This window comes from Excalfactoria chinensis, chromosome 11 (genome assembly GCF_039878825.1).
Source record: "Excalfactoria chinensis isolate bCotChi1 chromosome 11, bCotChi1.hap2, whole genome shotgun sequence".
Classification (NCBI taxonomy): domain Eukaryota; kingdom Metazoa; phylum Chordata; class Aves; order Galliformes; family Phasianidae; genus Excalfactoria; species Excalfactoria chinensis.
The window spans coordinates 3,359,511-3,379,269 of NC_092835.1; the positions used below are offsets into that span (position 1 = coordinate 3,359,511).

Genomic DNA, 19,759 nt, shown 5'->3' on the forward strand with positions numbered 1-19,759 from the left:
TCACAGATGAGACCTTTACCTTGCTAATAAACTCTTCCTGATTAACATTATACCCAATTTGTGTTTTAACAGCAGATACTTTTGTAAGTGAAATGACTTTTGCACAAGACATTTTGTGCGTGTTTCAAAAGGAAAATCAAGTGGACTACCTTTTTGACAGCACCGTGTGTCTGCAAACACAAAAACTGCAATAAACGTTGTGACCAAACAGGCAAGGTAGGAATAAGTGCTGTATTGCAAACCCAGTAACCTTGGCTGAACAAGTGCTAAACAAAGGGGAAAAAAAAACAAACTAATTTTACAACTTCTGTGTTTCTTTCATAATGTTGTGAGGAAGTAATACATTATTTTTTCTCCTTTGTTACAGGAAATGAGAATCATTTTCTAAAGCCTGAACCCACCAGCTTTTTCAGGTAAGAAAACTCAGATTTCAACGTTGTTCCTCATTTGTATATTGCCACAGAAAGTGACACAATTGCTTTTTAAAAAGGGTTGGTTCTCAGGTACTTGTTTCAGTTGTTTCTCAGATGAAACATTAACATGGCAGCTTCATCTCTGTGTGCTTAGATAGTCCATTGATTAACTCAGTTGGAAGCCTAAAGATGCATTGTAGAGGCTGGGAGGCTTTAGTTTGGTGGTACTGGTGAATGAAGGCTTTGATGCATCTCGATTCAGGGCTTCAGCTGCTGTACTGACTTCTCTACATGTCAGAAGGTTGCAGTGTTATCCCAGATCTCTTGTCCTTGGGCACAGACTGGTAGTAAGAGTTTTCCCATTGTTAGTGCAGTTCCAGGCAGAAGAATTTTTTCTTTCTTCTTGGTTTTGGATGCCCTTGGAATGATTCATCAAATACTGTGTGAACCTTGGTTTAAATTAGAAAAGGGTATCTTTATCTGGTACTTGATAGGAATGACACTGATGTCAATGGGTGTCTTTCCAGAGGTGGGTTTTGCTGGAAAGGGAGAGGAAGGAAACAAGTAGAAAAAGAGCATTTGCAGGGGGAGAATATTATAATCTCTTTTATTCAAGATAGAGGTTTTGTAGATTAAAGCAGAGGGTGCAGTTCATCTTTGGGTTCATTTGGATTCATTCATTATGAAACACGTATCTTGAAAATCCAGTGGTGTTACGTGTCCGTTGGTTTTTCCTTTTGAGAACTTTGCATAAAAAAATCTGTTTTTAATAAGCCGTGGTTGCTGATGACAAAGCAGCAGCCCGTGGTTACCGTGAGGTATGGGCAACAAAAGCAAACCAGATGCATGCCCATGTTCATGCTTGAGATCAGGCACTTCTGCCTGTCTGCCTGCTCCTGCAGCCCTCGTTCCATGGATGCTCCCACTCACCTTACAGCACCGCTTTGCTGAGTGAAACATGCAGAGCGTGCTGCAGAGAAGCCAGGTCAGTGGGAGATTCCACTTGGGCAGGGCTGCAGGAGTTGGCTGCAAGAGAGAATTGGTTGATGTGTGAAGGCAGCTTGTTCCTTACCAGGAAATTTACAGCGCTAGGGAGGCTCACAACACAAACTGTTTTTTCCCCTCTGTTTCCATTGTTGTTACTTTTGATTAAAAAAAAAGAACAAAACAAAAAAAAACGTTTGTCATATTTGGTACAATACAGGAAGTCAGAGAAAAGCTATTGTACAGCAATTTTTAACCACCAACACACATTTAATATCTAGTGTAGAGTTATGGAAAACTCAACGTATGTCTGGACTTTTTTAATGCTTCCAAAAAACTTTACTATTGAAACGTATATGTGGCGTGGAAGATATGCTCATAATCTCACTGTAGTAAAGACAACATACAGTATGACTCATAGGTACGGTAAAAATGCTAACTAAAGAATGCAGCTGCAAAGTACTATTGCATAAGGAAGCTTTCTTGTTTAAACTTTAAATAAGCAAGTTTATTAAAATATTCTAAGACACTTACCTTACCCTAGTTACTGGCAAGCTCTAATAAAAGCCACAGTCTGTCACTAGTATACTTTTTTGTGTTAATTTTATAAAAATTTGGTGTGAGCTTTGATGGATCATTTACAGTTTATTAACAAGATGATCGTCTTGACACAGGTAAGTTTTTTCTTCTTTTTTTTTTTAAACCTTACATGCTCACAGAATAGAAAAGGATTCATAGTCATATGTAACGAACACCCTTTTTTTTTTCCCCCATGTCCGCAAATAAGTGTGGTAAGTTTACACACGCAAAGAAATGCTCTTGTTACTCTTAACTGGAAACTGTGTGTACACGTGTATGTATGTATATATATATTCAAAACTATAGATATGTGCGAATACACTTAGATAACAGGGCATCTGTTTTCCTCCTTGCACTGATACATGTAATGACAGCTGCACAGAGGCTGGGAGAGAGGAAAGTGCTTCTGAGAAACACCTTGATTTTGCTGTTCTAATCGGCTTCTCATAGGCAGGCGTTGCCTGCTTTGTCTGCAGAACTGGCAAAGGACTTAGATTTTGTAAACTGCCCCAGCAAATAATTATCTGCAAGAGCATGGAGGAAGCTGAATTTAGCCCCTTGAAAATCAGCCCAGCATGTCCCATTGCTGTAGGTGGTGACCATACGGTGCTGGTTGCACTGAGTGCTTCCCCTTGCCTTGCAAATCAGAGCTCACATACCTTCCTGGCACTGAGATGACGAGCTGTGCTCCCGCTGAGTCTTACATTCAGTTTTGGGGCATAAGGTGAGAAGTCCGGATCAGAAGCAAGCCAGGGGACTTGCATTTTCTGTTTGCTGAACCTGAGGTACAAGAAGTGATGCTGCACAGCCCTGGGCCTGCCTTATTTGGTGTCAACAAAGTGGCTTTTTTCAGTGGTATGACTGCAATAGGCTCTCCTTCTGGCCACACTATAAACAGCAAGTACAGTAGGTTTAGCCATAGTTATGATTCATCTGTGGCTGTTTTACACTGCTGTGTCAGTTGCACGTTCCAGATGAATATTTTATAAAAGCTAAACCAGTCCTATAACTCTTCTCTCCATATAAATATATATATATATACATACACTCATACATATACAAATACTAACCCACAGACAAAATATTTTCTGAACAGTTGAATAGCAACAAGTCAACAGTTAGAAAAAAATGGAGTCAATCTGTTTTCTGCTCCCCCAAGGTCAAGTTTAGATGTCATGGTCTTTTAACATTCAGTGGAAATTCGCATAAACCTTGCATCTTGCAAGAGGAATCCATTAATAAATGGAAGTTAGGGCAGAGGCTGTCAAACACCAATGTATAGTCGGACAGATTAAGTGAGGTCGCAAATTAAACTGAATCTGGAGCAACTGAGGCCTAGTAGTGAAGAACAGTAACTGTAAACTGCAGTCTTCAGATCTGACGTTTTCTTTTTTCTCGTTGCCATGGCAACTCGGTAGGACAGCTTCATGTCAGGAGTTCTTACAGACCTAAACGATGGGAAATGTGTGTGATTATTACCATGCAGATCACAGTGTCTTTTGACTTCTTGTCTTATTACCTCCCCCAGATTACTGATGGAGAACATGCACATTTATCAGCAATTCAGTCTGAATTACCCAGGTTTGGGAACGATTAATGAGGGAGATGTAAATCTCCAGGAGAAAACCCCAAAATGTCGCCTGGAGCATTCTGAGACCTTTGTGGTGCAATTCAGGAAGTCACAGTGCAGAGGCCTGGGTGTAAATCTTCAGCCAGTACCGAATTCTCCCCACTGGACACCTTCTTCACTTTTATATTGGTGCAAGAATGCAAGTAAAATGCCACTGAGCTCCCTTTGCATACACACACACTGACTAGTAAAGAGCAGACAGATGCGTTTTTAAGAATGAACATCTATTTATGTGTTATGTGACTACAGCAGGGACAAAAAGGGCTGGCATATTTTATTAATGTTGCTACAGAATTGCAAATCTTACCTTTATTATCTAACCTTTTAAATTATCTATTATCTTAAGCAAGGGTAACACAACTTGAACAATCCTTTCCATTTTAGATGGGCAGCTTGATAATGCAAAGGCAGTAAATAAGCATAGAAAACCAAAGATTAGGAACTAATCTAACAGTTGAAGCTAATGGGTTTCTTTCCTCCAATGTCATTTGGCAGCATGAGGACACTACTGAATTGCAAATATTCAGCTTTGCAGTGAAAACACATAAGGCTGATTCTAGCAGAACACATAGCTGAAGTTCTCAGGAGCTCAGCTTAGAGCTTGCCTGGTATTGATGCTGGTGCACTGATGGTTTACTGCTTGTTCTGTCTATGGCTGGGATGGAATTGACTTTTTGTTATTAGCAGCTGGTACAGTGGTATGTTTTGAATCTGTGATCAAAACAGCACTGAAAACAAACTGATGTTACAACTGTTACCAGTGCTCACACACCATGAAGATGCTTTCTGTTTTTCAGGCTGCCCTGACAGTGAGCAGTCTGCAGTACACGAGGTGCTGGGAGGAGCAGAGCCAGGACAACTGACCCCAGGGTATCCCTTACCCTCTGCCATGATGTTCCTCAGTAAGAGCTGGGGGAAGGACATACAGAGGTATACCAGTTGTACTCCAGGTTGGTTGTATGTGATGAGCCCTGCTGTGTGTTTGGATTAGGGATTGGCTGCTGCTAAGTTCTCATAAACAGCTTTTTCTCCTGGGATAGTGGAAAACCTAAGTTCAGGACTCTGATCTCTGAAAAGTAGTATTTCGATGTTGCAGCGAAGTTTATCATCATTAAAGGGCTTTTTTTCAAGCCAGACTCAAAGGAAATAACACTAACTTTTGAATCAGCAAAGCTACTCTGAATCCCTGGAGGTCTCTCTGCTAAGGACAGGCACTTGTATTTGATGAATGAACGGCAGCTGTAGCACTGAATTTCTGTATAGTCTATAGGCTGAAACTTCAGAGAAATTTGTCAGCAAAGTATTTATAAGTATCACACACATTCAAGCAGCTGGTGACTGCTTCACCAACAGCTTGTAAATAAAGGGCAATTTATGTTGACTTACAAGCAGACCTCAAGAAAAGCATGTATATTCTACATCAAGTTGATAGATATAATGAATGTTAGTACCTTGTCACACACCTTGTCTTTCTTGAGTAAACTATATATTAAAACTATAAAGCATAAGCTGTATGGTTTTCTTTTCCTGTACTAGTCGAAGGCTACCTTCTTTCTCTGTCTCTCACACAGACACACAAATATGATGCTTCCTTTGGCTCCCATGATGACACCTTTTTCTCATCTTCCTGTGACATCTCTAATCACTTCTGCACGTCCTTCTGTTTTAATCCTTCCATCTCTGGTTTCTGGGGAAAGCTTTTCTCCCCCACTTCAATGTTTTCACCTTTTCCATGACACCATCTGTATGTGTTCAGCGATGACTTCAGTGCTGACAGTTCAGAGATCTCACATTCTCTACATTTTTTTCTTTGTTTAGACTAAAATGTTGACCTCTGGCTCCAAATACCCTTCTAGTGTTTAGCTGTCAGCTCTGCACAGCTAAAACTGAGCTCTCAAGTCTTTCCCTTAAAGCACTCCCCTTCTTGTGCTTCTTTTGATTGCTCCTGGCAACACCATCATCCTGTCTCTTATTCAAGCTTAAAAACTGAGACAAACTAGAGAGCATTTTTGTCACAGGTTCTCCTTCTGAGGTCTGTGTATTTAGGTTATGTCTTAATCTAGGGGATTCTTTCTCACACATCATTCCAAAGGGCTGTCTGTAGCCATCCAAACAGCTGAAATCTCCTACCTAGGCTCTGCTTGGTTAGCACATTTGCAACATCTTTTCACAGGCCTTGACAAATTCAAGGTACTGTGCTTCATATCCTGCCGGCCTTTTGCTGTACAGAGCATTTTCCTGCTGTCACTTTCATGATGCCTCTGTTCCTGTAACTCCTTCCTTCCTGTTGGCATGCATGTTCATTGACCATACCTGTGTGAATGGTTTGTCTTGTTCATAGCCAGTGATGCCAATTTTAGTTGATGTGTTTTCAAACCAAGCATCTTCAGGCTTTTGTTCCCAGGCTTTCCTGTGTAGTAGGAGGAGCTCCCTGCAAGCATCAGTGCTTTCTCCTTAACATCTCCTTTTGCTGATATGTCAACAAAAAACACTTGGCAAAGGGTGCACAGCCTGCTATCAGCTCAGCACTCTGACCAGCCTTAACAGAAGTTGTATTGAAACAATTCATTCTAAACGTGTTTTGGGAGGTTATTACATACCCTTTGCTTTTGTAATTTTAAAGTAGCTTCAATATGCATAAGAAACATGAGCTGTAAAATTTCTATAGGTACTCAACTTTGATATGTCCAGTAAGAATATTCAAGATCAGAGAAGCATGTTTGTTAATGCATGAAAGGAGCATGTTTGTTAATCTGTACTAACTTGCTCTTTTATGGGCTTAATGCCCTGGTAAGCCCATACCTGGCAGGTTTGGATCTGCACACTAAGAATCATTATGCTTAGTAATTATTTTATTGCTATCATATGTAAATAACATCAGTTTATTTGTAGTTGTTCTCAAGAATAATTACGTCATGTGTTGTAGGTAGACAGAAATCACATTGAAAACAAGTTATTTGCTGTCTACAGCTGCAGAAGGATGGCACATGCATCATGTTCTTATATTGCCAACAGCCAACCTCCTCTGCCTTAAGAGTACCTGGGGAATGCACAAGCAACATAAAGCTAACGTAACTATATAGAACTTATTTTCCCCAGAAATCACTCTCACTGAAGTCTCTAATGTGATTGTCCCCATTTTTAATCTCACAGGTCTCTGCTCTACCTATTCTACACCTGAGAGAAACATTCAGCTATGTTCCTTTTAATATAACAGCCACATAGTGAGGTAATGTGCATGATGAGTTATTACTGTTATGGTTAACATGTCTCAGATAAGAAAGCATTGCTCATTATCATGAATGAATGGTGTTTGTTGGCATTAATATTTTGGCGCTGAAAGATCATGCTTGCTTGTTGGTCAAAAAAATACCAGCAAAAAATGGACATGTTGATGGAGTATAATAGTGCTATAGGAATATAGGTCTAAGTGTGCAGTTTGGATTAGGGAGATTCATGATGTAGATACCTAAGATGGAAAAAAAAATGCCCTTTTTATTCCTACTAAAGTCAATTGACAGAGATTGTGTTTGAAAGGTTAAAAGAGTTAAAGTTGGAGGCAGACCTCACAGGACTGAGATCTTGAATCATCTAGTCATGGGGTTTTGGATACTGAATTGCTTTGAAAACTGAAAGAGGAGGAAGAAGAGGAGGAAGAGGTGCTTCTAAACCCCCAAGGTCTTGGCCCTTGGTGAAGGAGGAGGATGACTTGCCGCCTTGTAGGAAAAACACGAGGGCTGGTGTTAAGCTGGTGGCTGTGGAAACACCTAATAGTAGTCACAAGGCTATTAGGGCTGCTGCTGATCGCAAGGAGGCCAAGCTTAGGTGCCTTTATGCTAATGCACGCAGCATGGGTAATAAACAAGAGGAGCTGGAGGCCATTGTTTGTTCAGAAAATTTTGATATAGTTGCCGTCACTGAAACATGGTGGAATGACTCCCACACATGGAGTGCAGTGATTGAGGACTACCAACTTCTTAAAAAAATAGGCTAGGTAGCAAAGGTGGTGGTGTAGCTCTCTATGTTAAAAAAGATTGTGAATGCGTGGAAATCAATAATGGTGATGACAGGGTTGAAAGCTTATGGATCAGAATAAAAGCCAAGGCCAACAATACCGATGTTATTGTGGGAGTTTGCTACAGGCCACCTACCCAGGATGATGATGTGGATGGGATGCTTTATAGGCAACTGGGGGAGGTCTCGAGGTCACTCCCCCTCGTTCTGGTGGGGGATTTCAACTTCCCAGACATCTGCTGGGATTACCAGCATTCCTGGAAGCCCAGGAAGGTTGGGAATACTTTAAGGAAATTGTCCTAAAGGCGCAGGAGCTGACTGTCCCAAAATCGCGAAAGATGAGCCGACGGGTGAGGAGGCCAGGCTGGCTGACCAGAGACCTCTGGCTTGATCTAAAGAACAAAAAGAGAGTTTACGGTCTCTGGAAGAATGGGGGAGCTACTTATGAGGATTACAGGTTTGTAGTGAGGCTGTGCAGGGAGAAAATTAGGAAGGCCAAGGCGCAGCAAGAACTGAGCTTGGCTTCTAAGGTTAAGGAGAATAGTAAATGTTTTTATAAACACATCAACACCAAGAGGAAGGCTAGGGAAAATCTCCATCCCTTGTTGGATTCTGAGGGCAACTTGGTCACTGAGGATCAGGACAAGGCTGAGGTACTTAATACCTTCTTTGCCTCGGTCTTTAATAGTTATGCTTGTAACTCCCTGGGAACGCAGCCCCCTACACTGGTAGATGGGAAGGGGAAACAAAACGAGCCTTGCGTGATCTGCGATGAGATGGTTCTGGACCTACTTCGAAAGCTGAATGTTTATAAGTCCATGGGGCCGGATGGGTTGCACCCTAGAGTTCTGAGGGAGTTGGCGGATGTGGTCGCCAAACCACTGTCCATAATATTTCAGCAGTCTTGGCTGACTGGGGATGTCCCGGTGGATTGGAGGCTGGCGAATGTGATGCCTGTCTTCAAAAAGGGCCGGAAAGATGATCCTGGCAGCTACAGGTCCATCAGTCTCACCTCGGTGCCTGGGAAGGTTATGGAAAGGATAATCTCAGGTATCATCATGGACGAACTAAAGGTCAGCCATGGGATCGGGCCTAGTCAGCATGGATTTATGAATGGTAGATCCTGCCTGACTAACCTGATTTTATTCTATGACAAGGTGACCCGCTTAGTAGATGAAGGAAAGGCTGTCGACGTGGTCTACCTGGACTTCAGTAAGGCCTTTGACACTGTCCCCCATAACATTCTGGTAGAGAAGCTGGCTGCCCGTGGTTTGGATGGGCGCACGCTCCGCTGGGTGAAGAACTGGTTGGATGGCCGGGCCCAGAGAGTTGTGGTCAATGGAGTGGAATCCAGTTGGCGGCCGGTCACAAGTGGCGTCCCCCAGGGCTCGGTGCTTGGGCCGCTTCTGTTTAACATCTTCATTGATGATTTGGATGAGGGGATTGAGTGCACCCTCAGTAAGTTCGCAGACGACACTAAGCTGGGAGGGAGTGTTGATCTGCCTGAGGGGAGAAGGGCACTACAGAGGGACCTGGATAGACTTGATCGATGGGCCAAGGTTAACAGAATGAGTTTCAACAGGGCCAAGTGTCGGGTCCTGCATTTTGGTCACAACAACCCCAGGCAACCCTACAGGCTTGGGGAGGTGTGGCTGGAAAGCTCCCAGACGGAAAGGGACCTTGGTGTGCTGATGGACAGTCGGCTGAATATGAGCCAGCAGTGTGCCCAGGTGGTCAAGAGGGCCAATGGCATCCTGGCTTGTATTAAGAATGGTGTGGTGAGCAGGACTAAGGAAGTCATCCTGCCCCTGTACTCAGCATTGGTGAGGCCTCACCTCGAGTACTGTGTCCAGTTTTGGGCACCTCAGCACAAGAAGGACATAGAGGTACTGGAGCAGGTCCAGAGAAGGGCAACAAGGCTCGTGAAGGGCTTGGAGAATCAGCCCTATGAGGAGAGGCTAAGGAAGCTGGGGCTGTTTAGTCTGAGGAAGAGGAGGCTGAGGGGAGACCTTATTGCCGTCTTCCAGTGCCTGAAAGGTTCTTACAGTGAGAGTGGGGCAGGTCTCTTCTCACTAGTGACATGTGACAGGACGAGGGGAAATGGCCTCAAGTTGCGCCAGGGCAAGTTTAGGTTGGATATTAGAAAGAACTTCTTTACAGAAAGGGTGGTTAGGTACTGGAATGGGCTCCCCAGGGAGGTGGTTGAATCGCCATCCCTGGATGTGTTTAAGAGCCGTTTGGATGTGGTACTCAGGGATATGATTTAGCAGAGGTTTTTTTAGAGATGGGGTACTGGTTAGGCTGTGGTTGGACTTGATGATCTTCAAGGTCTTTTCCAACCTGGGTAATTCTACGATTCTATGATTAATCTGAAGACTTTGAAAGATGTGTACCTCACGAGTCCAGACTTATCACTTCCTTCCACCTCTGCCATTACACACTTATTAAATTGCAGTTCAAACCTTATAAAAATTAAAAGCATTTAAGTTTCATGGTGACCCTCTGTGAAGGAATGAACTTTACGTATTCATCCTTTAATTTTCATTTAACATAGTGAAGAAAGTTAACACAGCTGGAGTCTGGAGTTCAACTCAGGCATGCTCCATTTCTTTAGATTTCCTTTAATTACCTTCTCATCAGAAATATTACATTAATCTTTGCTTAATTAGAAGTCTGCATTACATCATGGACTTTATCGAAACCTCAGTAATGTTAAAGGGGTAATGGAAAAGTGGTAGAAGAGATCAGAACCATGTTTCTGATTAGGCAGTTAATCAACATTCAGGTACTTCTTTCCTGACTTTAGCAGCTAAAAAAGGGCATTAATTAATTAGATACACAGCTATTAATATAGCTTTCATGTAGAACTTAGAAAAACAGGAATGGTTTTCATGTACATCACTGGTTGATTTGACACAGGTAAATCTCCAGAGCAGTAGCATCAGTGTTTGCATCACATGCTATTAAAGTATAATATAATGTACATTTCTGGATAATAATTATTGAGTAGTTACATTCACCTGTGGCCTCTTTGGAGGTCCAGCACATTGACTGTGTGGTGATGGAGGTGCCAAATTCCAGTGGTCACTGGTTGTGACTTCCTGGAAATCATCTTCTGAAAGACTGGGATCTTTTCATGCCAAATCTCATTGAATTAGGAAGGCTGAAAGGACTGTCCTCAGACATATAACTACAATCTTATTCAAGCAATTATGAAGTCTGTTTTTAATATTGGGTGTGCTTGTGGCTAGAGCAGATTTGAGATCTCACTGAACAGTAATAAAATTATAGACGTTTTTGCAAAGTAAATGAGTTTATCCTGAAAACTTGCACTTGTAACATCAAACCGAAGTGGGAAACCAGTTATAAGAGGAGATGACTCCAAAATTCTTAATGATAGGAAAAACACTGTATGTATCAGTGCTTTGTTTGTGGATTGAACATCTCGTAATTCTGTTCAAAGCTCCAGTAGGCGCTCATATATCTGTGTCAGTGTTGAACTTCATGTGCCATGCAATTAGCCAAAATGGGCAAGACAGGGGAGAAACTTTCCAGTGCAAACTAATCAGCTTGCATTAAGGGAGAAGGTTGCTCAGGCAGAAGTCATTTTCAAAGGGTACCTGTTTGACACCAGCAACTGATACTTCCCAGAGTGTCTCACACACTACTAACTTACAGTAAAGACTATTCTGGAACAGCACTGGTTTTACACCAAAGCAGTCTTACTCTTGTAACTTCTCACATGAGCCGTACCCACTGTTGAATCCTTGTTTCTGCTTCTCCTTGTCATGTACTCACACTAACTTTGCACTGGGTTGCCCTCATGACACACCGAATTTATGTGCATGTATAGTACTAAAGCACATATATCTGAGAGAAAAGTGCATTAACTAAAAGGCTGGTTATGTCTGCTCTGAAGTTCTAGAAGCATGTACTATGTTTGTCTTGCACAATTCTATTTGTCATGGATTTCATGCATCTCATCGGGGGTGGGATTGAAGCAAATTCTGCGCTACAGCAGCTAAGATGTTGATGTGTGGTTTTTTTTTTTCCTTTTATTTATTTTTATTTATTTTAAGTTGGTATGGATTTAGCTGGATGCTTTGCCTGAACAGTGCCAGCTTTGTCTGACCAATAGCAAACAAACACTTCCTTTCTTTGCCAGTTCAATGAAAACAGAAGAAGTAGAGAGGTGATTACCTGCAGTCTGGAAATGCATTTTCTGATGCTCTAATCTGATAAATTTAGCTGAACAGTTGAAAATATGCAGCAAATGAAATGAGTAATACAGTTTTGAAATAGTAATATTGAACAAATCTAATCTTTCATACGTACACTGAAAATGAAGTGCATAAAAAAACACCCACCTAGGCAGCCTTTTAAGGCAACGTGTAACTGCTTAAGGCAGTCAGATCTCTACTTCCACAGCAGCACAAGGTAGTTGACTATCATTTCTTAAGAAGTTGAACATGAACCTAAATAGTCCAGACACGTTCAGATCTGCAGGTGTACCCAAATCCCAGCTTGAAATACTAAAAGAATCATCTAAGAGAAACTCTTACTAAGCAAGAATAATAATGAGTGGAAAATAGTAATGCTTTGAAGCTGTGGAAGAGGAGAAAAGAAAAGCAAACTGTCGAGTTTGGCTACACTGAAATTTACCAGGCTGTATTTCAAAGATGCTGAAGAGGAATTTGTAAGCATGACAAGTGTGAATACTCACCAGTGCCATACAGACACTGTTTGCATGGGTAAGATAGGGTTTTAAGATGCAGGTCTGAAATACTCCAGACATTAATGAGAAGCAAAATAAGCAACACCACCTAACCTTTAGGCCTACCTTCAGTATTGCACACAAGTGAATAGCAAGCTGTCAGCATGCAGCATGTGCGAGCTGTTGGGATGTGGTGAGGTAGGGAAATAGCAAAGGAAGTGGATGTTAGAAGAAATAAGAAAACAGCAACAAAAAGTGTAGCTGCTATTGTAGACAGAGAAAAGTATTCAGTGGGCATCTGTTCAGTTCTAGTTTTTAGTCATAGTCCACTCCAGAACTGTATTTAGCTGATGTTAAGAAGCTCTTCTGAAAAGAAACACAAACTATTATATATCAGTGGTTACTACTGTGAAAATGAAAACATAAAATGTTCATTTGAATTCACGCCACTGAATGGTCTATCAAACTAATCTCTTTAAATGTTCATTTCATGTCTACAGAATGACCATCAGGAACAATATTACGGCTTTTAGTGAAGTAGCTGTATTTGCTGGTAATATTTTTCCGTTCTACATTCCAAACACACAGCTTCTAAAGTGCAGTGTTTTTTCTCCAGAGCTGTACTTCTAGAACGTGTTTGGATGGCTTAAAATATGCATAAAACACCATTTCCCACCTAATTGACTCAGTAAAATTTGATCTCATTAAGTACGTTTTAAATATGTTTATGTATAATTTGAAGGTATTTCTATTTGTCATATCTACATGAGTAGGCATATAAACATCCTCTCTCCAATTATATATGTACATATGGACTTCTGTGCCATTTCAAGCCCCATTAACTTTAGGTGGGCTCCCAAAGCCCAGTGCACAACAGGACAGAGTACACCTGCAGAGAAATTAAGAAGACTGGGCACAGATGTCTGTGTTACAAGTGAGACTACTATCAGGACAGACTATGCTCCTTTAACCCTCAAACCATCTCATGCCGCTCAAGAATGCATTGCTTCAGTCTTGAAACACTTGATGGTCCTGCATAAAATAACGTAGGATGTACAAAGAGATACAGATGGTGCTCCTGTTACAATGAAAAATGGAATTACTGGAAGAGAATGCTGCAGTACCAGCTGTACGTTCAGATAAATTCAACTCTGCTAATAACAGTTAAATGTTTGTAATGACTTACTCAATACCTAACCTGACTTTCAAGGAAGAAAAGCCAAACGTTTTGTCTGTTGACACTTCCACTGTATTCTTCAAATCAGAAAAGTATTATGAAAAATACTATGGTAAGGGAGGGCAGGAATTAAAAGAGGAAAAGTTAGGGCAATTAATACTAAGTTAGGTAAATTCAGGAGTGTCTTCAAGGCATCTCTGCAATCACAGCACTGATACCTGCACAAGTCTCCTGTTTTTTGACATACCTGAGGCCTTTCACCCTCAGTTTAGCAAATGAATTCCAGCGCAGAGACTTATAGCTCATCTAATTTCTTCATAGCAGTATTTCCCCCCCAGCCTTATTTTCTCTTCATACTATGGGAATATTTTGCCTACTATGTTACTATGTTACGTTCAAGTTAATCTATACCTTTGTAGTCAACCGGTCGGATTACCACAACCAAACAAAAATGACACCATGCATTAAAAACAAAGAAACAAACAACAACTGAGGCCATACAGCAGTAAGGAACAACACACACAGGCCATGTCAGACCCAACACCAGGCCTGCTCGCTAACATACTTATTCTCCAACTCATCCTCCTCAAGTAACTGATAGTAGTAATAGTAGTCTGTCTTTTGCACTAGGAAACAGTGAACCCTCTCTCTTCTTTTTCCTCACTCTGAATTACTAAAATTCTAAATTGTACGTGAAACAAATTGGTCCTGTCTTATCTGCAGCTGCAGCTACGAAAAGCTGACAAAAGGACAAGATGCTGTTACCCTAAGTCTTGTTTGCAACATGGTGCCTGCGGTAGTGACATGAGATTTAATATTCTTTCCAATATTTATTAGCATTAGCCACTATAACTTTGGACAGCCCTGTATCTGCCAATAATGTGTCATGCCAGCTGCAGTTCAGTGACTCTCGGAAATATTAGCGTAAGTTAGTGTTCATACATAATATACAAAGAAGCTTTTTTTCCCCCAGTTGACTCCATAGCTGCCATCTTTTAATACCACCAAACATCTTAGTGCTTTGTTGTGGAATAGCAACGTATTCTGCACATATACTTCAGTATCCTGCATTTCTTATTTAAGCTGAGAAGGTTCCTAAGCTTTTCTTGTTTGAAGTGTATTTACCTTTCCAAGGGCTTCTGGGCAACTCTGTAGTCTGCATCTCAATATCCCTCAGTATACTGAACACCGCAGGCGGCTACAGAATAGGTGGTACTTTTTGCATGCATTATAGTTTTAATCAGGCTCTTCAGTTCTATGCTCAGTTACTTCAGAAATCTGCCACACGTGTCTTCTTCTATGACTTACAAAAGCAGCACACATTCCAAGTGTAGATAATAATTGTACCATTTAAATTATAATACCAATATGTTTAGTATAGGGAGGAGATTCGTGCAGGGCACTGTCACCATGAACAGCTCTTTCATAAGGGCTATCTATCCTCCCACCAGATGTCAAATACAAAACATAGACATACTTTGGCTTGAACAACAAAGTTCGTTTGACTGAAGGATTTACCTCCTAGGAACAAGAGCCTCGTAAAAGATAAACACTGGGAGCAAACTGAGCCTCGTAAGGGCTTTTGCAAAAATTAAACCCATAACTTGCCACTAGAAATGGGATATTTCATCTGTTCAATAAGCAATAAAGTTCTTTTTTGTTTTTATGGCATCGTAATCTTTGATTACTCTGATAAATATTTGGACTAGACAAAACATTGTGATGGAACTAATCACAGTTATAAAAGAGCTGTGTCTGAAAATGGATTTGAAATGCAATGATATCAGCACATTTTATGGAAGTTCAAATACAGAACCATGTTATTTAAACTGGCTCCTGGCACCATTCTTTCATGTCTCCATGTAGTCATCTATACCTGAGAAAAATTGCTATGCTTGCTGGCTTTGCACAAGCATGAGAAGATGACTATGCCAGACATGGAGTATGAACTTCTGGATGAACCCAAAACACACAACCACACAGTGCAAATTTTAGCAAAAAAAGAACACAGTCCAGCACCAGGGGTTAGGTCTCTCTATGCTGAAGCCTAGCTATGGAATTAATACTCTCATCTGCATCATCCAAAAACATACCAAACATCCTCTGTCAATGAGGAGATCCTTCCTTCTTTGTCCCTTCAACTCACCTGCATTGTCCATGTCTTGGTTTTGCTCAGGAAACAGACTGGTGCACAGCACTGAACACACTGCTAGCAGATTATGTACAGAATCTTACTTCACCCTCGGGTTGAAATTACAACTCTAAGGTTGTGAAAAGGCTCAGTGCACTAGGAAACAGCACAGACACGTCAGGTCAATTCAGTGCTGCTTATTCTTTTACAGTAGGAGGGGGAATCCCTCTTATCAGTCTGAGCATGGTGCACCATTCTGATCGTAGGGGCCAACATTCTGCCCACAGTTCAGCTGGAGAAGATCTGTAGTCAAAAAGAGCAGCTCAAGAAGCATTTTCCAAAACTTGGAACTGCTTTTTAATGGCTCAATATAATTAGAGCTAGAAAACAGCAACATGAATACTTTCAAAAGCAAAATGCTTTTCTCTACCCTATAGTCTGAGCTGATGCAGTAATGTAAATAAAGTTCAAGTACAAATCACGTCTAGGAATGTTAGCCCAGTAATGAAAGTCATGTTTAGTATAGCAACAGCAACATTTATGAAGAGGTAATGAGAATGTATTTGAAGCAATGGGCTGCATCTTCCTATCACTGATGTAATGCTGTCATGTACAGTCACATATTTCTAACATATTACTTCTAACAGCTGAAGTCTGCATTTGTTTCTAGTTGACTAAACCCAGAATAACTGAACCAAAGCCAGATGTCGCTGATTAGAACAAAGAATGGGAATTTTCACTTAGCATTTATATAGTCCTTTTCATCTTCAGAGAGCATCACAAACATTAGCTAGTTCTCTCACAGTAACCTTCATGCTGACCTTCTAGGATAAAAGTAATATACTATAGGAAAAAAAGACACCTGAGAAGATAGGTAATCAAGCATGCACAAAGCCTCAGATGTGTAAACTGTCTTGGCCTCCAGCTCTGTCTAATGGTAGACTGTACTTCATCAAGAATATAAGGCCTTTTACCGTGGCTTGGGAGTTAATTCACCATACAGTGCATTTTGCTAACATTATATGATGGTAATAGTCCTCGAATAATAGATTTTCTACCACAGCTATAGGACACAGCAATTCCCTTTCAGCACTTAAGGAACTGGAAATAAAAACACGTTAAAATCTCGTGGAAAACTGTTACAAAGCCAGCGAGGGACACATCCAGGTTGGATGTTACAAGTCTGTGGTTTAAGTTCCTGTCCTTCAATCATTTGGGGATTTCTTTTTTCTTAACACCTAGTTCAGATTAGGACTTTCATAAGACTTCTTGAAAGCTTTCACTGAAGCAGCAGAAGCTTTCTTTATGCATCAGTTCTCTCTCCCTCAACACAGACTTGGCTGTTCTGGTTATCAGTTTGAATGTCTCTAAGCCCAGAATCTTGAATAAGTTCCGTATGTTCCAATTGCTTGCGCACTTTAGGGACAAATAGATGGAAGCAGACGGTATTCATTTTCATGGTGACCCAGAACAGTTATTGTTACAAGAACACCTTTTAATCTCCAGTTTCTGCCTTTGAATTGAATTCAAGTGGGGAGAGATGAAAGAAAGCATCTCAGAAATCTGTTACTACAGCTGGTACTTCTAAGTTTATCATATGCTAGCTTTAATTCTCTTTGATTCTTCCTAGAATTATTGCTTCTATTTCTTAATTTGACACCCAGGCATTTGTTGCTGTTCTTTGACTGTGAAAAATCCCTTCCCTCCTACTTCAGTATAACATCTTCCTTGGGGAAAAAATAAAGTTAACATCTCTCTTGGTAAGGTTTCTTACAGTGCAAAAACAAGTAGATAAAAAACATTCATTGCTTACACTTAAGGAAAAGACTTACAAAATAAACTGAAGAGTGAAAGAAGGATAAGAGTCATGCTGATATGAAGGGCATCACTTGCACTGCAGTCCATTCTGGATTTCTTGCAGGAGCACACTTGTAATTTCAGTTCTGTGTTGTTAGTCAGAGGTGGTTTTCCAGAATCTGTCACTGAGATTGGGATGTTGTAATTGGCCTTTTTCAGGTTTTGAAGCAGGACGACCTGGGCATGAGTATCTGCAAAGGATAAGGAGGTGAGAAATAGCCAAACAGTGCATCATGTGGATAGGGAGAAGCATTTTTAAACAATAACAAACATGCCACAGTTACTCATGGGAATTAAGAGGAAAACGAGAGCACTCTAAGGAAAGATTAGAGAATTGGATTGCGTGGGAAGTAAGAACAGGCAGTTACAGAAATTCTTCCTGGGGTTTAGAACGTGCTGCAAATATATTCCAAGCCCCATCAAAAGAAGGACTTTCAAGAGTCCCTTTTGTTTAAATACGTTATTTGGTCTGCAGATTACTGGCAGAAATTACTGTGGAAACAAATACACTAGTGAAATACTAAGGCATGTCATGCCCAAAGCAACTAAGAGAGAAGAACTTAGCTATTTCACAAAGGAAAAATCAAGTTGCTTCCTTGGCTTGTCTGAGAAGGAAGTGAAGACAAGTAATGAACCTTCAGATCCACAGATCAGCTTCCCAGGTGAGTGTGCTCTTTTAGGAGGTTAAAAAGAGTATTGGCTTGATTACTCTACAGCAGGAAAATAGCAAAGGAAATGACTCCCCCACACTGTCCATGATATCCTTGAGGCAGGCACAGATATCACATCCATCTTTTATTTCCTTCTAAGCAGAATATGAAATGAGCTGCTAAAAGATTAGGGAGCAGCCTTGCTAAAAGGGACTTTGGGGGTCCTGGTGGACAACAAGCTTAATGTGACTAAGTAGTGTGCAACTGCAGCAATGGAAGCAAAGTGGATCCTCAGCTGCATCTGTACCACCCATGCATTACTGCTATTGAATTCATGTAACAAACAGCCTCGGTGTGAGTACAGTGGGATGCAGAGGCAGGAGAAATAAATGCACGAGAAATAAAAGTAAAGGACTTACTGTTAAGCTTGGTGATTCTCCACAACTTTTCTGGGCCAGATTGCTTACTCAGTTCAAATTTAAATGGATCTGTGTTGGGATGGAGGTCTTTGTCTGCTGCTCCTAGTACCACCACTCTGAGATCTTTAGCATCATCGCAGACTTTTGCCAGTGTTGGGTAAAGGGATGGGATGTTGTCATTGACGTCTTCCAAGGTGATGTGTAAAGTTCCTGTACCTGTAGCAGGAGGGTTACCTATATGAAGAACAAACAGTTTATTAAATCATCTTTCCATAAACGTTTATCATACTTGTGCCTGCATGGATGCCGAGGAAAATAATTTTATACATCTTCCTTCTGTTACTTGAGAATTACTGCTTTTTAAAATTGAAGGGCTAGAGTTGTAAATTGTTGCTATGTTTTCAAAATGCAGCCTGTCTGCTTCTCCACAGTATGGACAATTATTCTAAGAAAAGTATTTTGAAGTCAAAATGAGATTAGGACGTGAATAGATATCTGGAACAATCTGTTCATAAATGCACACTGAGAGAATCATAGTGGGAAATATCCCCTGCATAGACAGTGCGGTATTAAAAGAACTAGAGACAAATAGGAGGAAAAATGACAGCAGAGGGGAGTCAATTTGTATAGCAGGACTCATAAGTAGAAGAGGAGCAGATTGTTCCTCAGTAGCCCCGACCTAAGCTCCCATTTAGTTACCTTAGCAGAAGTGAAACCCATCAGCATGCAACTCTAGAAAACGTGATCTTTTATTTACCCTGAGCCACCCTGCGTTAGTGATGGAGTTTCAAGCTTTTTCAAATCATCTGCCGGCCTGTCCCAGCCATGACCTGTAGGAACCATTTTCAGAGGTGAGGCTGCTGTTTACTCACCGTGATTCACTAATGGAATTCATGCCAAGGCTGTGAGTGGCAAAAAAGCTGTGGCACTGGCAGTGTCTACCAAGGGGACAGTTCAGCCCACTGGGAGCTGGGCTGATTCTGGCACCTCATTTCAGGGAGGTCAGAGAGGATTTGACAAGTAGTAATCGCTTTCAGTCACCACAGGTGCATGCCATGGCTGAGCCAGTAACCCACTGCTTTCAATTTAAAGCTCAGTATCTTCTTGCAGATCCCCTTACAGACTGTTTTGACAGATCCCAGTTTTTTTCTAGATGCACATTTCTTACTGCATTGTTTACCATATCTAACA

General features: G+C 41.0%; 1 protein-coding gene across 3 annotated transcripts in view; it reads right to left on the bottom strand.

Moving 5' to 3' along the window:
• Positions 1 to 994: 994 nt before the first annotated feature.
• The window catches only part of CDH13 (cadherin 13), a 398,606-nt gene continuing 379,841 nt past the window's right edge, over positions 995 to 19,759 (bottom strand). For 2 of the 3 annotated variants that reach the window (XM_072346191.1, XM_072346192.1), the window contains 3 exons: positions 18,569 to 18,802; positions 17,475 to 17,690; positions 995 to 3,424 (listed from right to left, as the gene is read on the bottom strand). In XM_072346191.1, the coding sequence (XP_072202292.1) occupies positions 3,417 to 3,424; positions 17,475 to 17,690; positions 18,569 to 18,802 (458 nt within the window). In that variant the 3' untranslated portion in view covers positions 995 to 3,416. Of the gene's footprint in view, positions 3,425 to 17,457; positions 17,691 to 18,568; positions 18,803 to 19,759 lie in introns of those variants that run through there. The other variant, XM_072346190.1, reaches the window with a different exon arrangement.